This window comes from Furipterus horrens, unplaced genomic scaffold (assembly GCF_987537825.1).
Source record: "Furipterus horrens unplaced genomic scaffold, mFurHor1.1.pri manual_scaffold_5, whole genome shotgun sequence".
In the NCBI taxonomy this organism is placed as follows: domain Eukaryota; kingdom Metazoa; phylum Chordata; class Mammalia; order Chiroptera; family Furipteridae; genus Furipterus; species Furipterus horrens.
In genome coordinates this window covers 129641511-129661079 of record NW_028327175.1, presented here as the reverse complement: position 1 = coordinate 129661079, position 19569 = coordinate 129641511, and the positions used below count along the sequence as shown (strand labels likewise).

General features: G+C 43.7%; 1 protein-coding gene across 1 annotated transcript; it reads right to left on the bottom strand.

The window, feature by feature from the left end:
• Positions 1 to 4782: 4782 nt before the first annotated feature.
• Positions 4783 to 18515, bottom strand: UMOD (uromodulin). The gene is given in 16 exon segments (XM_090279396.1): positions 4783 to 4934; positions 6028 to 6069; positions 7137 to 7304; positions 7763 to 7881; positions 8862 to 9107; positions 12122 to 12270; positions 13222 to 13376; positions 13379 to 13429; positions 14619 to 14677; positions 14679 to 14721; positions 14821 to 15092; positions 15094 to 15226; positions 15229 to 15309; positions 15312 to 15362; positions 15365 to 15537; positions 18415 to 18515. Coding segments are annotated over 16 exon segments (1905 nt in total). The 3' UTR covers positions 4783 to 4872.
• Between the last annotated feature and the right edge of the window lie 1054 nt (positions 18516 to 19569).

Below are 19569 nucleotides of genomic sequence, written 5' to 3'. Positions count from 1 at the left end.
GAACACCCACCCTTTTTTATGTTTTTGAAGTCTCAAATCTGTAAGTTTGTTGGTGATCTTACTTGTAGTTCTGTGACCTTTTGTTTTTTGTTTCAGGTAGAATAATCTCCTTGAGTATTTCCTACAGTGGAGTTCTGGTGATTAATTCCCTCACCTTCTGTATGTCTGGAAAGTCTTTATGTCTCCTTTATTTTTAAAGAATAACTTCGCTGTATATATTATTCTTAGCTGATAATTTCTCTCTTTCAGTAGTTTTAATATTTAATTCTACTTTCTTCTGGATTGTAGAGTTTCTGCGGAGAAGTCTGATGATTATGTAATGGACTTTCCTTTATAGGTTACTTGTCAGGGTAGCTGTGCTCTGAGAAATCGCCCAGAGACTGCTGTGGGGACAGATACCTAGTTTATTGAAGAAACAAAGGAAAGGAAGGGGGAAGGGGAAAGGCAATTCCCCAGACTGACTCAACGGCCCATAGGAGCAAGGGAAATGTTGGCTGAGCAGGGGTAGCTCCCGTAGGAGCAAGGGAAACAGCAGCGGAGGGGTGGGGGTAGCTCCCAGTCCTCCTCGTGGGCCCGTAGGAGCAAGGGAATAAGGAAAAGGTGGCTCCTGGTCCTCCTTGTGGGCCCGTGGGAGCAAGGGAATAGGGAAGGGTGATTCCCGGTCCTACTCGTGGGCCCATAGGAATCACCCCCGACACTTCTGCAGGCACCTTTTTTATACACCTTTTGGTAAGGTGGAGTTTGCTTACTGACATATTCAGTAGGTCATTTATATCTCATTGCTTTCCCCCTCCCACACCAGCCTACTTAACATATTGGGCTAAATCCATTAGCATTTCCTCTGGGAAGGTTTCAGTCCATCAACATATCTTTTGGGAAATGCTAAGTCCAGGGCCAGGTTGATTACCAAAGTCCAAAGTCCAGGTGTCCGTGATCTGACATTACTGTCTTCTTTTCCCTGGCTACCTTGAGAATTCTTTCTTTGTTATTAATTGTGAACAGTTCTAATACAATGTGTCTTTGAGAAGTCCTCTTTAGGTTGAGAAACTATTCTGTTTGCTTCTTGGATTCAGGATTCTAGCTCTCTACAGTTTTGGGAACTTCTTATCAACTATTTGTTTGAATAAGTTTCCTGTTCACTTCTCCTTCTTTTTTCTTCTGGTATGTCTATTCTTATATATTGCTCTTTCTAATGGAGTCAGATAATTCTCTTGGAGTTCTTTTAGTCTTCATTTTTTATGCTCAAGCCTATCTCTTCTTTCCTCTGCATTTTTAGATTTCTATCTTCACTATCACTAATCCTTTTCTTCATTTGCTCCACTCTATTTCCTATTCTTTCCAGTGCATTCTAAAAATCTTTTATTGAATATTTCACCTCCAGAATTTCTGTTTGGTTCTTCTTTAAAGTTTCAGTCTCTTTGATAAGGTACTCATTTTGTTTGTTGGTATGTTTTCTGGGAGCATTAAATTGTCTGTATGTATTTTCTTGCATCTCACTGAGATTTTCAGAACCACAATCTTGAATTCTCTGTCATTTACATGTCTTTAAATTTACTTTCTGAAGACTATTTATTTTGTTTTGGAGCTGTCTCACTACCTTGATTATTCATGGTATTTGATAGATTCTTCCTCTGTCTAGGCATCTATGTACAAGTGGCACTTCTCTAGTCAATTGACTTAAAGAGGTCTTTCTCTTATTCCCCAGTAGGTAGTGCTGAATCACAACTTTTTTTTTTTAGCTCTGTGAAATCCCAGTGCTGTCTCCAGCCAGAGGCTGCTGTTAGTGTAGCCAGGATGCAGAGGGGTAGGGTGGGCTCAGAGAACCAGAAAGCTTCTTTGTTGTTTTGCCTTCCTGGTAATGGCTACCTCAGACTTCCCTGCACCTCGACCCTGGGACCTGTCACAAAATTCACCTTTGCTCAGGGAAGAAAGAGATTGTGTAATACCAGTTCTTGGTTCTTTAGATAATGAGCTCGGCAACCCAACAATAAGGGTGAAGTGAACTGAGCTCTGGGAGGTTAAGGGGTGACAAGGCTCTGTGGCTTTGTTTTTCTGCCCAACAACTGCAATCATGCCCCCATGCTGTGTCCTTTGCCCTTCACTGGGCTCAGCTGTAGCTTGTACTACTCACTCCTGCAGGAATGCTCACTGAATCTTTTTCCTCCTCACAGCTACTTATCACTTAGGTTTGCCTCTTCTCTTCCAGGAAGACTCTTCTAAGTTCCACAGGCTTGTTGCGCTGCTCTTATTTGCTTTTATGCCTCTCTGAGGCAAAAATAACACTCACCCACTAATTTATCTGTTTTCCTTTGAAGGCTATAATAATATCTTTATGGACAGGGGTTGTATCTTTGCAGTTTTAACCAATATCTAGTAAGCATTGAGTCGTCGTCGGCAGCCGTCCGTCTCGAGAGACGATGGTGTAGCTTCTTAAAAGTCTATCTGCACTGCCGAGAATGGCTGTGCAGTCCGACTCGGGAGTGACACGGTATCTGTCTCCTCCCGTGTTGAATCGACATCTTGCGATGACGCTGGAGTGTCCTCTCCAGTGGAGCTGAAGCTACAGAGCCTGGGCAGGGTGATATGGAGGGTCTGCTGTTGCCCATGCAGCAGACCCCCCCCTCTCTTCGCAGCTGAAGGATCCAAGGGAAAGACGGAGTCAATACAGCTTGGCTTCAGGTGCGCCGCAGGAGTTGCCGGTGTTGACTACAACGTCGAACCGCCTTCGGGACTCCGGCTCCGGATTTTCTGTCGGGGTTTACTCCCTTAGCCTTTCCCCTGAAGAGGTATGCCGCAAGGCAGCGGAGGTTTTTTGGAATCAGAGTTTTCCTTCTCTGATGTACCCTGACTGGAAGATCGAACCAGCGACACTTAGCTCGCAGGCCGACACTCAATCCACTGAGCCAAACCAGCCAGGGTTAAGCATTGAGTAAACAAAATGAAAATATCATAATGCATGCTTCAGACTCTCTCCTGTGAATAATGCCTCAAGTTTAAAACTTAGTACAAGTTTTAGTCAAACCTTGGTGAAAAGCCACAGGATCCTGCTTCAGGTACTTTGCACTTGCTCTTCCCACCACTGGTAATGTTCTTCCTCAGATATTACCCTTTTTATTCTCTTACTTCTCTTAGTCCCTGCTTATCAGAGAGACCTTTCCTAATCACCCTATGTAATATAATGCCCCATCATTCTGTTACTCTTAGTTTTTTATCCCCCAAAGTGCTTATCACCATCTGATATGTCCATAGTTAATGTTTAAATATATCCCCCTTTTAAACATAAGCTCATCACCAGAAAGGCCTCTATTTTGATTACTTGCTATTTCCTTGCTGCCTATAAAAATCTGGTCTTGAATTTATGATCAAAATGTCAATTTAATATTGAGATGAACAACTAACTGATAGAAAACAGAAAGAAATAAAGGAGAGGAAAAGAAACAAAGGGACAGAATAAATTTCCTTTCTTTTTTTCCTGGCTCTTGTCTTTGGCCTTTATTTTTATTTTTATTTAAGTTCTGCTGTACCTGAGTCAGAGTATAATGACTGGGCACCTGGTACAGACAGGCAAAACTGACCATGGACTGACTACAAACAGGGCTGGGCTCAGTGCTGTGGTCCTCCTACATAAAACTTTAATGTAAAGGGAACAGGCTTGAGAATTCAGTGTGTGTTTGTGTGTGATAAGAGGCTCATAACTCAAGATATGCTGTCTTTGAAGGCCCCATTTGCTGATACACACATGTGGCTTTCCCTGGGATCAGAAGTCTCTCATAATGAGTCAGGTCTTAGTCTTTCCTGGAAAGCCACAGCTTGAGTCCAGGGCAGCAGCTGGTGTCAGGGCAGATATTTCCCATCAGCATCAACTTCCTTTTGTCCACTTGGCAAAGAAGTCTAGAGACCTCTGGGATGTCTGGGTCTCCTGGGCCCAGTACCCCCTTGGTTTCTGATTGTGCCCCCAAAGAGACTCCAGGAGGTCCTCATTCTAATGGGGTTAGTGGGTCTGTTTTCTATTCCTGCTGCTGTGGCTCTGTAAACAGGTCTAAGTCTTCTGGAATTGGGAAGGAAAAGTGGAATGGAGGGAGGGGGCCCTTGGGATATGCCAGGTATATCACCTCTAAGGATTGTGAGACTCCTGAGGGCACAGACTGCATTTGTCTGATTGACCAGTGTTCCACCAGCACCAAGCACAGTACCTGGCACATCCTGGCTGCTCAAATAAATGTTTCCAGAACAGTGAATGAGTCCTGTGAGGACATAATTATTATCCTTATTACATAAGCAGCAGCCCCCTGCCATACCCTCCATTTGTGCAAAGCCTTGTGTACCTGTTCAAATTCTCTTTCTACTGCCAGACCTGAAGCTCCAAAAATGCAGGGAATGTATCAGATTTGTTTCTGTTGTATCCCCAGTAGGTGCTCAGAAAATATTTCTTAAGTAATGAACAGTTGGATAAATAAATGTATAGATGAAACTCAGAGACATCATGTATTTTATCTAAAGTTACACAGCAGAACCAGAGTTGACCGAACTGTGAACTTTATTAGGCAGGGATGGAGTCAGCACCACAAACAATGCCAACTGAATAAGTGCTCAATAAATATTTGTTGAATGAAAGACTTCACAGACTGAGCTTTTAAAATTATTATTTTGCCACAATTTTTGAGGAGACAGAGTCTTCATGTGCAGACACATCACAAGTCCCATTTTAAGAGAAAGCAGCATTTAAAAACACAGGCTGTTTTTTTGTTAACAGAATTAAAGAGGAGAAAATAAAAGCAGGCTTAATGAAGTGTGAGCCCCCTTTCTGCATCACCTCCCCAGCCAGCAGGACATGCTTTGGTAGCTACAGAGCACAGAGTTTTCAGCTGCCAATCACTGAGACATCAGGGTCAAGGTAGCCAACAGAAGCAGAGGCAGCCAGACCTTCAGGAGCACTGAAAGGAAAGTGATTACAGGACCACTGGCAGCTCTGATGCACCTTTGTGAAAAACTAATTTAAGATGCCTCTTATAGACTGACTAGTTAGGAAAGGACACCCTCTCTGAGTTGATTAGTTAGAAAAGGAAACTTTCTATTTATATGTCCTGAGAAATGATTGGAAAAAAGTGCTACTTTGGGTGGAAAAATAGAAAACAGTACCCTCCCAGGGGGATCAATTTGAAGAAGACAGACTTTCCTCTGGAACTAAGCTTGATATTCCCTCAAAAAAGCATTCTGGTGTAGTGTGTAATCTGCTCCAACATTCTTGGCAACCTAGGCTATTCACAGAGGACAGGCCTCTCAGGAACACCTTGACTTTCCAGCTCTAAGCTCACTGGTACTGGGTTGAACTAACTCAGGTCAAACACTAAGCTAATATAACAGCCTCCTTGGATCTACATGCCAGGAGCCAAGAAGGGCAGCAGTGACATGGATTCACTTTTCATCCAGATCATCACATACCTCATTGGCTATAAAAATCAAGGTCCATAAAAATGCCACCAGTCCCTGGCCTTTGTGGCCAGAGGAACAAAGAAGCAGAGAAACAGGGTTTCTTTGTTGTCTGCTGTGCTCATCCTAAAACTCAGAACTAAGCATAGTACTTGGTATGTAGTCATACTCAACACGTATCTGTCATTTGTTAAATGATTCCTAAAGAATGTGTTAGAGATGAGCCATGGAATTTACCCAGGGTATATATCTAGAATGTGTTTATGTCTATTGTAAACAGATCTGCAACAAGTGCGTGTATGTCGGTTCATGCATGCATACAACTCATTGTCTGTGCATCTGAATGTGCAAATATGAAGGCATGCATGGGACCTTATGTGTGTGTGTGCAAACATGTCTGGATTATGTATATCCTTGTGCCTGTCTGTGCATGCCTGTGCCATGTGCATGTATGCACTATTGTGGGACAGTGTGAGTGTATGTGTATATGTACAGCTCCCGGTCTAGGCGTTTTCATAGATGCAGTTGCTTCTTCAGAGCTGAGGCCCTGGAGAAAGGTTCTGGTGCAGGCCCCTCTCAAAGAGGACTTAAACTTACCCAAGCTGTTAGAAGCAGCCCAGGACACTGTGGCCTGGACACCTGTAAGAAAGAGAAGGATCAGTGCAAGGAGAAGGCATATGGTGGGCAAGAAGCCTGGGAGACACTCTGTTCAATCTTTTCTTCTCTTTGCAGCCAAAGTGGTCTTTTTGAAACCCCAATCTGATCATGTCCCTGAACTTTCAGGGACTCTCAGCTACTTTCAGGAGAAAGGCCCAAAATCTTAGCAAGAACTACAAAGCCCCACATGGTCTGGGTTCACCTGCCTCAGTTCACCCTTTACTCCTCCTCTTTCTGGCCTGCATGGCCTTCTCTCAAGTCCCCTAGCAGTCTGGAACCCCCACCATAGGCCCTTTGCCCATGTTGTACTCTCTGCCAGAGATTCCCTCCCTCTCCCCTCTTTCCGTGACCCTTCTTAGTTAATCCTTTCTCAATTTCCAAAGCTTGGCTCCATTTTTCTCCAACCCTCCCAATTCCATCTGTTTCCCTTATTCTAAGAGCTCAAAGTTCCTTATATATTTTTTTATTTCTCTTTTTATTGTTGTTCTATTACAGTTGTCCCAGTTTTTCCCATTGCTCTCCACTGACCCACCAGACATACACAGTCAATCCCCACCCTGTTGTCCATGTCCATGGGTCATTTATACTAGTTCCTTGACTATCCCCTTCTGCTTCTTTCCCCTCTTCTCCACTTCACCCCTCCCTTCTGGTCACTCTCAGTCAGTTCCTTGTTTCCATGCCTCAGACAAATGAGTATATATTTATTTGATGGCACATAATACAAATGCAGACCTATATCTATTGCTATCTATCTATCTATCTATCTATCTATCTATCTATCTATCTATCAATCTATGATTCTGGTCCATAAGCTCCATGTAAGTTGGGCCTATACCTGTTTTTGCTGGCACACAGTAGGCACAAGAACATGTACAATGAATCAATGAATGAGAACTAGTAATAGAAAGGCAGCTTATATTTCACCTTGCTCCACAGAATCCACTTGTTCCAGCAACTCAGATCCTGATAAGACCCCAAGCACCAGGTTCTGTCCTCCCTCCTTGTCTCTGGAGAACATTTCTCAACAGAAACATTGGGATGGAAGTGACCCTCTTGCCTTTTCCGCATGATGGAACCCAAGTTCAAGATATGAGTTTGGTCTATGATGCCCCCACTGTGGAATCTGGTCCTGGAGAAGGTCTGCAGGGGCAGGGCAACAAAGAAACTCTTCTGTAAGGGAGACTGAATGTGTCCTGCCATGGGGAGGGGGTTGTACCCTCAGGGAGCATCCTCCTGCCTCAGTCTTTGGCTTGAAGGTGGGTGAGGAAGGAGTTATTAGAATATGTGGGCTCATGCCCATCGCTACCATTTATTACATGTATGAACTTAGGGAAGGCACTTAAGTTCTCTGAGCCTTTCTCCCCACTAGAAAAAGTGACTAGCAAAATACTGACCTCACATAAAAAAGATGCACATGGTACTTTAAAATGTCAGCTTCTGTTATTAGTAGACAAACTTGTAAATAAGCCAGAACATGTACCAGCCTGTCATCTTAAGTCTCCTACTAGCCTCACCCACCTCATATTACTGCTCAGAGAAATACAGAAGAAATGTTTATTTGTTATTTTAGACCTTGTGGCCACACATCTTTGGTTTGGGAAACTGGCAAGGGGTAGGGCACGGCAAGCAGACTGAGAGAGGGGAGGTGACTCACAGGTTTGCACTGTTCATTCACAGTGCAGGTAGACCAGGTCGTGGTTTCCCACAAAATGAAACATCTGGATGGAGAATCAACCCTGAGGGGACTCCCCATTCTCCAATACTTGGATGGTTGAGTCCTCAGTATGCGGACATCTGAGATGGTTACGGCAGATAATATGGTTGGTTAAGCAAACACTCTGGGGCCCAACTTCCTGGGTTCAAGTCTTACTCTATCACTTTGACCTTGGACAACTTAATTAATCTCTCTATGCCCCAGTTTCCCCATTTGTAAATAAGAATTAATAATTGTAACCCATATCATAAGATAGTTGTGAGGATTAAGTGAGTTCATTTTTCAAAGTGCTACTCCAGTATATGGCACAGTAAGTGCAACATATTTATGATGCTAAAATAAAAATGCCATCAGCACAGAGTTGAAACCGTCCTAAAGTTAGCCCATTCTGATTTTCCAGGAAACAGCATTCAGGAATCATTAGTTATATTTATTGACTATCCACTATGTGCCTGGTACTTATAACAGTGGAAACTTCTGAATCCTGAGGGTCACTGACCAAACTGGAATATGTGCCTATACACACACACAATTGCACCAAAACACACTTACAAACAAAAACTGAAAACTGCACATGTAGAGACTCCTGTGTATGCTGGACTGCACTGGGATACATGGGAAGGCAAATTCTGTGGCTCTCCCCCATACCACCCCACAATTCAGAACTGATTCCAAAGTTGCAAATTCCACTTGGCAAAATAAAAGCCCTGAGGTTAAGGGCACTCATCTCCTGAAAACCACAGATTGTGGTGTCTACTATGGTCCTTGGCATCCCTATGTACTCAACCTGAACAGGGCCTCCAAGTGTCCCCTCTAGCCACACTCCTTGTCTCTCCAACTGGTCTCCTCCTTACTCATCCTGTGACATTCTGAAACTTCCCCTACCAGTAGTCTTCAACCCAGCTCCCACACACATGACCAGGCATAAAAACACAGGCACACCCAAGCCTTTCTTCCTGCTTCTTTTTCAAAACTTTTCAAGCTTCCCATATGTACAGCTAACCCCTCTTCCAAATCAGTTTTGAGCAAAGATACCATGAATTTCACCCATGGGCCTTACCTGTCCTGGATAATGAAGTACTTCAAAGAGTCTGTGGCATTGCCACTGGGTGTGGCGTAGAAGTTGGTTATCAGCAGTGCAAAGCGGGACAGATCACCCCCATCCAGCATAGTGCCCATGTAGAGAAAGGCCTTAGTGAACAGGGTCATGGAGGAATCTTGGTAGGGCTGTGTGTAGGCAGGGCTCTGGAAGAGCACCATTTGCACGGTGAACATGCCTGCCCCACCCACACTGATGTTAACAGCACTGCAGGAGAAGAGGAGCTGATGAGAAAACCAGAGCTGAGAACAGCAACAGATGGACTACCTTCTCTGGTCTGGTTTCTGGGCAGTTCCTGGCAGTTCTCTGTATTTTTGCCCAACAGTAGGACTGGAACTCACCAACCATTGCTTGTAAACTGCAGTGTGTACAAATGGTCACCTTAGAATCTTGTTGAGATACAGGTTCTGGTTTGGGAGGTCTGGAGTGCGACTTAAGGTCCTGCATTTCTAACAAGATCCCAGGTGAAGCTGATGCTGCTTGTCCACAGACCACATTTTTGGTAACATGTCCACCCCTTTACTTGATGGAACTGGCCTTCAGGATGTGCAGCAAATAAATTCTCAAGGGAATCACCTAGATTCTTTCTTTGGCCTCAACCTGGAAGTTAAAAAGAATGGGCTATGAATCTTACAGACCTAAGTTAGAGTTCTGGCCTTACCTACAGCAGAAGATTGGGGAAGAAATTAAATGGGTTATTTTTAACCCTGTTGAAAACAGCCATACTCATGTAGACTTCATGACAAAGGACATTGTAATACTGATGCCCCAGGAAATAAGCTGCATGAGAAATACTCAGCAATGTGAAAGTCCACTTCACAGGTGAGAACTGGGTTATCAGTTTAGACTCACAGTTGGACTGAGGCAAGATTTCCAGCTCAAACCAAAGAGAGATTTGTGCATAGATGTGTTGCTCCCTGGCACCTACCAGATCTGGGACATAGCCACATTGCTCCAGGGCACTGTTTGGCTAGTCAATGCTTTAGCCAAAGGCAGAATGATTTCTTCCCCAAATCTGGTTGGCCCAAAGAACACATAACCACAGGCAAGATTCAAAATGAAAATCATGGTAGAGTGGGGTTTGGGGCCTGATGGCCTGAGTTTGAATTCCAGCTCTGCCACTTACTAGATTCTGAAACTTTGGGCAAGTTAGTCAACCTTCTCTGAGCTTCCATATTCATATTTGCACCTCCTAAGGAGAGCTAAGAGTCCAATGAAGTATGTTACATACAACACTGGACACAATACCTGATATACAGTCAGCTCTCAGGAAATGCTTGTTATTGTAAGTATTTTTTTTCTAGCATCAGCATTATTGACCTTTGATTCATCCTATTCAGAGATTTTCAATTTTATCAATCAACAGACCTTTAATGTTTTTAAACAATAAAACCTCATGTGGCACCCAATATGGGTTGAGCTTCTGTGGTTCATCCTACAGGCACCCCAAGGTACCTCCTTAAAGACTATCAAGCTCCAATTTTTACAGATGAGCAAAACAGCCTTAGAAGGCTACATTTTCCTGCCCAGGTTTTCACAGCTAGTAAGACATGGACTGTGAGGCCAGCCCTCCTCTATGTTGCTGCCAGAACAAACACCCTGTGCCTTGCCACAGTCTCAGAGCCATACTCTGTGCTGTGCCAACAGGCCTGGGCTGGGCTGCTGTCTGCCCACTGGGAGGGGTGCGAGGTCTGGTGGTGTTAGAGCTGGGGGGAGAAGGAAGGGAGAGCTGGCATGCTTCCCTGGATCTTGACACCTGTCAGGGTGTTTGCTGCATGCCTCTCCATGGGAATTTTTAAATAATTTTATTTGATATAATTTCAAATTTGCAGAAAAGTTGCAAGAATAGTACAGTAAACTTTTCTATACCTATAACCTAGATTCACCAATTGTTTACATTTTGTTCCATTGTTTTATCATTCTTTATGTATATATTCATATATAGTCATATATTCATAGAGATATATATTTATAATAGGTCATACAGATACAAGGGGAACTCCAAATATAATTTATTTATAAAAAATTTTGTAATTATTCTTACATGTTTAAACTTCAGTCACCTTCCAAGTACTCTCCATTTGATGCAATACACCGATTGGAACATTTTTTACCTCTGTTCGAAACAATTTTTGAACTCATCAATTTTGATGCCTTTTAGTGCTTCTGCTGTTTTTGTTTCACCATTTCCACATGGGCAAAACATTTCCCTTTGAGGACTTTTTTCATCTGGGGAAACAAAACAAAAGTTGCTCGGGTCAAGATTCAGTGAATAGGGAAGGTGGGGCATGAGGATCATGCCATTTTTTGTTCAAAAACTGCTGATGCTATTTAAATTTTGAGATATCTCCATACTGCTTTCCACAGTGGCTGCACCAATCAGCATGGTATGGGCAGGCACACTCATAAATTACACATCATGAAATGGGCAAACATGATGAAAGAGTCTAAAAAAAATCACTGAAGCCAAATGCAGCCTCTCACAACAACACCAGTTGGTACACTGATACATATGGGTTCCTCAAACACTCACCTAGCAGAGGAAGCCTATACTACAAGGGGCCCACCCTCCAGAAGATAATTCCATTTTGGGGGGGTTCCCTCTTGTATATATATCATTCATGAATGAATTAGAGACATAATACTCTTGACCTCTAAATACCTCATTTTATATCTCCTAGGAACATAACCACAATGCAGTTATTTAAAAAAAAAAAAAAAAAAAGACTATCAAGCTCCAAGAAGCATAATTTGTAAATCCCTCTTTAATCAACCTCCTATTATTTACAGAGAAAAAAAGGAAACCAAGGTTCAAATGTGGAATATGATTTACCTGAATTCCCATAGCAGGTCTGGTCTGAAAGCCTCCCTTTCTTCTCTCCAATCTAACCACCCTGTTCCTCTGATAAGCCACAGATCCTAATATTTGATTCACATCTGCATAGCACTATTGCGTTTTGAAGAAATGGAGTATAGTATTGTTAAACCCATTTCACAGATAAGAAGACACCCAGAATAGGGCTATCAACTTCCCAAAGCCATCTGGATTTGAATCTGAGCTCCAGACTTCTTAGCTGGGCTCCTCCACTGGACAACACTGTTTCCCAGTTTCCCCACCCAGTTCCCTATGGGAGGCAGTTGACAGGGAAGCTGAGGGCCTGGTGGTTAAGGGATTGTGGAGTCCAGCTGTCCAGGGGCACTGGGGACACTCTGTGCCACACCTGAGCATTGGCTTCAAGGAGGACTTCAGGCTGACATTCATACCCAGGGGGTAGGAGCACCCAAAGTTGATATTGATGTTGACATCACAGATAATGATCTCATCTTCCAGGTAGAGGGTGTTGCTGTATATGACATGAGTTTCATTCTTCTGCATTGTGGAAAGGATGGAGGAGCAGGTGAGAAAGGGTATGAGAATTGGAGTAGGGCTCTAAATCAAAGGGTTGTTTTTTCTTTTTTCTAGACACCTATGAGCTGCTTTCCCAATTTCCATAATTAAACATTACTACAGCAACCTTTTGTCTTTGTATGAGCATATAACGTGTGAGGCCCTGGGCTCCTCCTCTATCACTGCATTAGACCTTTCCATGCTGAGGAGTCATGGTTTCATAGAAATTGAGTAACTGAGTAACTTGCCCATAGCACATAAGCAATATAAGCCTGGGTTCTTTCCCTTATGTCATGTTTCTCTCTCAAACACTAAAAAGACTGAAAACCATGTGTCCAGTCATCATTTAATGGTGGAATTTCAAGTGAGTTAATTTCTTCTTCGTGTGTGTGTGTGTGTGTGTGTGTGTATCTTCTTTCCTTTTCTTTTGCGGAAATGGAGAAGGTGAGAGAGAACACTGCTCTGCTTCACTCACACATTGAGCTCTGAATCCCTTTTGTGGAAGTTTCTGTCCTGGTTCTCCAAACGCCAATGATGTTAACCCTGCCTCCCAGGACCTCCAGGGACAAACAGATTTACTTCTGAACCCAGTGCTGATACTGACTGACTGAGACTAGTCACTGCCCTGATTATGCCCTACTCTTCCCATCTATAAAATGGGGAACTATCACCATGGATTGCCCTCTTTATTTGAAGCTAACTTTTGAGTACTTGCTATGTGCCAGTCACCACTCCAATCACTTCACACACATTGACTCATTTTATCCTCTTAACAATCCTATGAAGTAGGTATTAATAATTCTCCATTTTAAGGTGAGGAAACTGAGGCACAACCAGGTAAATAACTCACTCAAGCTCATAAAACTAGTAAGTGGTAGAGTGGGGTCTTGAGTCAGGCAAGTCCCACCCTGTCCCTCATTGGCCAGGACTTACTGTCATCACTGTTCCACAGTGGCCATCCCTGGCTGGGGTCACCACAGACATCCAGACCTGGTCACCCCTCTCAAGCAAGCCTGAGCACTGGCAGTCACGCAACTACATGAAGACCTTCTCAAAGTTCAAGCTCTTCAGCTGGCAGTTGCTCAGCACATCTTGATGTCATTAGCCCTGCACTCCAGCCTGTGCTCCAGGAGAGAGAGATCTGAAATGGACAGGGAAGGGAGCATTAGAGACCTGTGTCCACAATTCAGGGGTCCTGCACATCCCCAGGGCCCAAACCCAGCTGACTGGTTTGGCCACCAGCTGGAGTGCTCAGAGTAGCTTCAGTTTGATCTTGCTGTGGTCTCACCTTCAAAGTGATAGAGATATGAGATTGGATTCTGATATCACTGGATGGATCCAAGTGGCCAGCCCTCAGTACCATGTTACTTTAAGTATGGAGCGCATACAAAAAATAGAATGATTTCAGGGTCCTTCACTGTCCCACCATTAAATAGCATTGAATCCCACTAAAACAAAAAACTAAAAGAGCTCATGAGTTGATTGTAATTTCTTTCCATCCTTTCTACATCAAGGAGACTAACTGCTAATGTTTTTAATGCTCTATAATTGTTAATTTTCCTTTTACAACAACAGAGCACAGACCTCAGGCTGTCTGTGGCACACAATGACATTTGGGTGGATTTTTAAAAATACTTTTTATGGAAGTATTATACAGCTGTTGAAATTTAATGACTTTCTTTCATTATATTCATTCTTACTGTGACTTTCTATCTAAAGTATGGGTTACTTGCCATAGATAGATGTAGTAGTGACCATTAACATTCCAAGTTTACTTAGAAGAAGAAAGATTTAATCAACTTAAAAAAAACAAGTGAATAATAAAAATCACAATACAGATAGTACTCGAATAAAGCATAATTGTAAAGTTGGTATACAGATGTGACTGAAATCATGACTGAAATGTGCGAGCTACTATCTACTTCAATCATTGTATATATAGGGAAGGGGCTTGGACATGGCCAGGGACCTGTGCACCATCCTCAGCTGGTCAGTGGAGGGCCAGGCTCAAGAAACCACAGACTGGCCACCAGTCCTGTGTTCCTGTGCTGCAGGAATACGGCTCAGGTAGCCTTTGGCCAACAGGTGTTGTTGGGAGTCTTAGAAAGAAGGCTGGGGGTGAGGAGGTCCTCCAAGCTCTGGGAGTTTGTAGTCAACTAAGGGGAGACTCTGGAAGCCCAGAGAGCTGCTTGCTGGTTTTAATGTACATTACCCAACTGGCACTTATGTATTTCCTAGGTCATCCCCATACACCTAGCTTACACATAGGAATGTGTCGCTTCCCTAGTGGCTGACATTTCTCAACACCTACTCCTTCCCACTGGCCTCACTGGTGCCATTAAAGTCCTGTTTGCACTGGCAGTGCCATATGCCATTATCCGATATGCAGTCCCATACTGCACTCCTCGCACGTCCCCTCCATGGAGCTGGGGTCTGCAAGATCACAGGCACACAGTCAGCAAGGATGCGCCCCAGTAGCCCCCAGCGCCCATCGGAGGCCAGGGGCGGACCTGGGGGAATGAGCCTGCTCACCTGTGCAGTATGCTAGATGGCACTGAGGGGGCGCCTCCCACAGGCAGTAGTGGGCATTCCCGTGAGCGCAGGCCCTGTGACTCACAACGCCCTAGTTACTGGAAGGATGCATGCGGTTGAGCCACATGGGCGCGGCGGTGTTGCAGCGCAGGACCGGCATGCAGGTCTCAGCCAGCCACCCTCTGTCCTGCCCTACAAAGCGGTACCAGCCGCGCCAGTTCATGTCGTAAATGTAGCCCCCCCCCCCCACCCCCCAGTGCTCTGCGCTGCGCCGAAGTGTGATGCACCCGGCATGGACTGTAGGACACAAGCGCCTGGCCCTGGGCCATGCAGTCAAGCCTTGGACCGCAGGAACCTGGGAAGCGCTAGCAGCCTCACCCATCCCCCAAGTAACCCTCAGGGCAATGCATGAGTAGCTGCCATAGTTGTTGACACAGGTGGCCAGGGCATGGAAGCCACTGAGGCCAGGTTCCGAGTACTGGTCCACTCGATGCAGCCGAGTCCGGGTGTCAGGCAGAAGACCTGGGCACACACGCACATTAGGAGCCCGGAGTGTTCACGCGGCTGCTCTTGATAGAACAGTTGTGGGCTCCAGGAGCGGCCCATTCGTCTAGGTCCACGCACTTGAGCCCGTCTCCAGGGAAGCCCGAGTGGCAGGAGCATGTCGTGGCAGACTCATCTTCCATGCAGGTAGCTTTGCTGTGACGTTCAGAGCAGCTTACTGCAGCCAAAATAGCCCAGCCTCAGAGTGGGGGCAGCTGGGCCAGCTGTCATCCAGATTCTTCTGCGTCCTGGAGGGTACCCGTGGTCTTTAACACTTAGTGCCAAGTTGACCCCCTCCAAAACAAATAAACGAAACCCGTGTGATGATGTCTGCACTTCCTCCATTCATTCTTGTGTTTAGCGCATCGCCTTCAAGCTGCGTCTTAAAATATCCACACTCCCACATTCAGGAATAAAACAAAGCTCTTGACACTTCCTTAAGATTTAAGTGACTGATGCTCCTTTGCCCACATTTGTACGTCTTATGCTTTTTAGCCCAGTCTCCTTCCTTTCCTGGTAAACTTTCAAGACTCAGTTCAGTGTTATCTCCACTCTGAAGACTCCCCCTCAACTTTACCTGACTGTGGCAGTCACACTTTGTGTGTTCCTCCGTGACAATAATAACAGTAAAAAAATAATGCGATGTCATTTATTAAGCATTTACTAAGTGCTAGACACTGTTATTTGCACTTTTCATTCATTATGCATTGAATTCTCCCGCAGTGGCCTGTGAGATCACTTTTGCATTTACCCTTATTTTAAAAATAAGGAAACTTAGGTTCAAAAGGCTTAAGTCACTTGCTGGTAAGCAGCAGAGCCAGAACACAAACCCAGGTGGCAGTATCAGAGTTTGTGTGCTCTTAACTATGACATCATGATGGTACTTACTGTGCTCAAAATACCCCAGCTCCTGGGAGGCACCTAGCTCCCTGCTCCAGGGAGAAGCTGAAAACAGTGAGGGCAATGCTCAGCCTGATGGAAGGACCTCACTAGTGAAGGGCAACGTATTTGGGAGCCACCTGGGTGTGTTCAAATCTCTTGTGTGGTTGAGCATGTTTCTGACCTTCCAGTAAAGTGCCAGGGGCTTAGTGGTGTTCTCAACTCTCACTTCTCCATGTGTGGTCCAATGACCACAGCATCAAGATCACCAGGGAACTTACAGAGATGCAGTCTCAGTCCCTACTATTCCTGAGTGAGTTTTGTGTAAAGTGTAAGAATAATGCATTTATCATTAAGATTCTCTATAACATAGCCAAAGCTAATAAAATGTCAATATACAGTATTCCCTCACTTATCGGGGGTATTACGTTCTAGACCCCCTCACGATAGGTGAAAATCCGCCAAGTAGGAACCTTACATTTATTTTAGTATTTATATATATTTTAAGGCTTTATAAACCCTTCCCACACACTTATAAACCATTCCCAGTCCTTTATTAACCTTTCCCACTCCCTTAACTTTTCCACACTTTTATAAACACTACTTATGTTCTTAAACATATCCTAAACTCTTAAACCTACATAACTTTAACAACGTACACAGTACCACAAAATCCTGTGATATAGTGAAAAATCTGCGGTAATTAATTAAATATAATATTTTTAAAATCCTGCGATACAGTGAGGCTGCGATAAGTGAACCGCGATATAGAGAGGTACTACTGTATAGTCAAATGTTTGTAATAGTTAATAGTATACAATTGCCTTACAATCTTCTCCTAATGTTAATAAAGCCCTTTCAAATGTTTCTACAAATAAATGTTTTAATCTAAGTGGGTGTAATAGTTTTTACTAATGGTTTAACACCTTAGTATGGCGGAGGTGCCACACACACCCTAGCCTAGGTTGGAAGTTGCTCTGTCCAGCAGAGGCTTCGTGACCACGGCGGAACAAACTTTTACCCAGGACACTTTATTATGTCTGGGGGAAGGAAGGTGACTGCCTCTCTAGTGGAAACCAGCAGCCAAACCTTCATCCCTTACGCCTTTTATTGAGGAGGATACATGCGAAAGATACAAGACTAAAATTCATAAATCATCTATTGTATTCAGTTGTTTGACAATAACAGATTACACATACCAGTATAGGGGTCGCAGGGACCAGTCTGTGTCAGGGTCCATAAAACATCCGGACCAGGTGCAAGGTTTCATATACTCCTTGCTAGAAACTATTTCTGTTACATTACTGATAAGGAAAGCAGAGCAAGTTCTAAAGCATAATGAGCATAATGAGCATCCTTTGATCCAATTCCCATGGCAACCCTCTGAGTGGTTGTCAGTCATATTCTGCACACAGCCTTATGTTGAGACTTAGAGGCAAGCACAGCCAGAAAGCTGGCAGCTCGCCATGCTCAGGCCAGGTCTACAATTCCTTAAACCACGAGGAGTGGTTGCCCACACCTTAGTACAGGTCTAAAACCTGATTGTGTTTGTTTTGATGAAAACTGTGAGTTACAAGAAAATTATTTAAGTATAAAAAAACGCATTAGAATACAGTAGTTCCTCTCTATATCGTGGTTCACTTATCGCAGCCTCACTGTATCGCGGAATTTTTAAAAATATTATATTTAATTATTATTTTTTTTTTTATTATTATTTTTTTTTATTTTGGTTTTTCAATTACAGTTGTCCCCTTTTCCCCCAATTTCTCTCCCCCACCCAGCCCACCCCCTCTCCCGCAATCATATCCCTCCCCGCTGTCCATGTCCATGAGTCCTTCATACAGGCTCTTTAATTAAACCCTTCCCTTACTTATCCCCCTTCTCTCCCTATATTTAATTATTTATCGCGGATTTTTTGCTGTATCATGGGATTTTGCGGTACTGTATACATATGTTGTTAAAGTTATGTAGGCTTAAGAGTGTAGAATAAATGTAAAGTTCCTAATTCACAGGGGGGTCTAGAACATAATACCCTTGATAAATGATGGAATACTGTAAAGGTTATGTGAATCCCAGGTGTGACAGAAGAAGGATGGAGATGCTTCTGCTAAGAGTGCCATTGTCCCTGACACACACACATAACACACACACCACCACCACCACCACCACCACTTACTTGCTTCCAAAGTGTCAATGGCTGCAGTTATGATCACCACCAAAAAGATCACCACCACTATCATCTGCACTGAGGTCAGAGCAAAAAGCTGCCCCATTCTTTCTGGTCTTCCTTCACAGCTACTTCTAGTTAAGAGATCTTCCCAAAGGCAAGGACAAGTCAACCCCTTGGGGTTTTCTTCCCTGATGCCTGAAGTATTGTGAACAGAGACGAATGAGATAAATGCATGCTCTGACTGCTTTCCCCAGAGCCAGAGAATGCTTTAGCTGTGCACTGCATAATTCCAGGAGATGCCATGTATATGATATAAACTACAAAAGTCCTGCAGTGCTGTGGCCCTTGCTTTGGTGGGGTTTTCCCCTCTATGATCCCACTATTACTCTCACCCACTTCCCAGCTTTGGCTACCCTAGTCTTGGTACATTTAGAAGAACTGAGTATCTCCTCTGGAGCAGGAAGCAGCAAGATGTTCTAAATTCATCATCTTACTGGAGGTAGCTTTGGATTTTAATACTCAATTTCTGATCTCCTGCTGAGAAATGTTCAACATGCCTTAGATTTATTTATTCATTCAACAAACATTTATTGAATAGCTATTATGTGTCAAACACACCAAAAAGAAACAAACAAACAACAAAAAAAGAAACAGTGAACAGAACAATGTCCCTGACCTCAAGCAACTCACATATTGTAAAGAAGTGGCTTAAGATAAGAGGTGATTGATTAACCTTTACAAGCATTTTAATGTTTTCAGAGTGGTTCCTTATTTCACCCAACTGGGTGACATAATCCTAGGTGGGTACTACTATTACTGAAATTTTTACAGCAGCAAAATTGGGTGACATGATGGTTATAAATGTGGGACTTGGAGCCTGCACCAGGAATTCAAATCCCTTTTGCCAATCACTGGCAGTGTGACATTGGGCAACTTGCTAAGACTCAGTTTCTTCATTTATGAAATAGGGATCATTGCTTTCACAAACCAATTGCCTATGGTGTGCCAGGCTCAGTCTGAATAAGTCTTAAGAAAAACTTGTGTTCTAGATCAGTGTTTTGCAAGCCTTTGTGACCATGATCTGCTATAGGGGAAGTATTTTACACCATGACCTAGTGCATCTGCTTGTGCTTGTGCATGTGCATGTGTTAGCACAC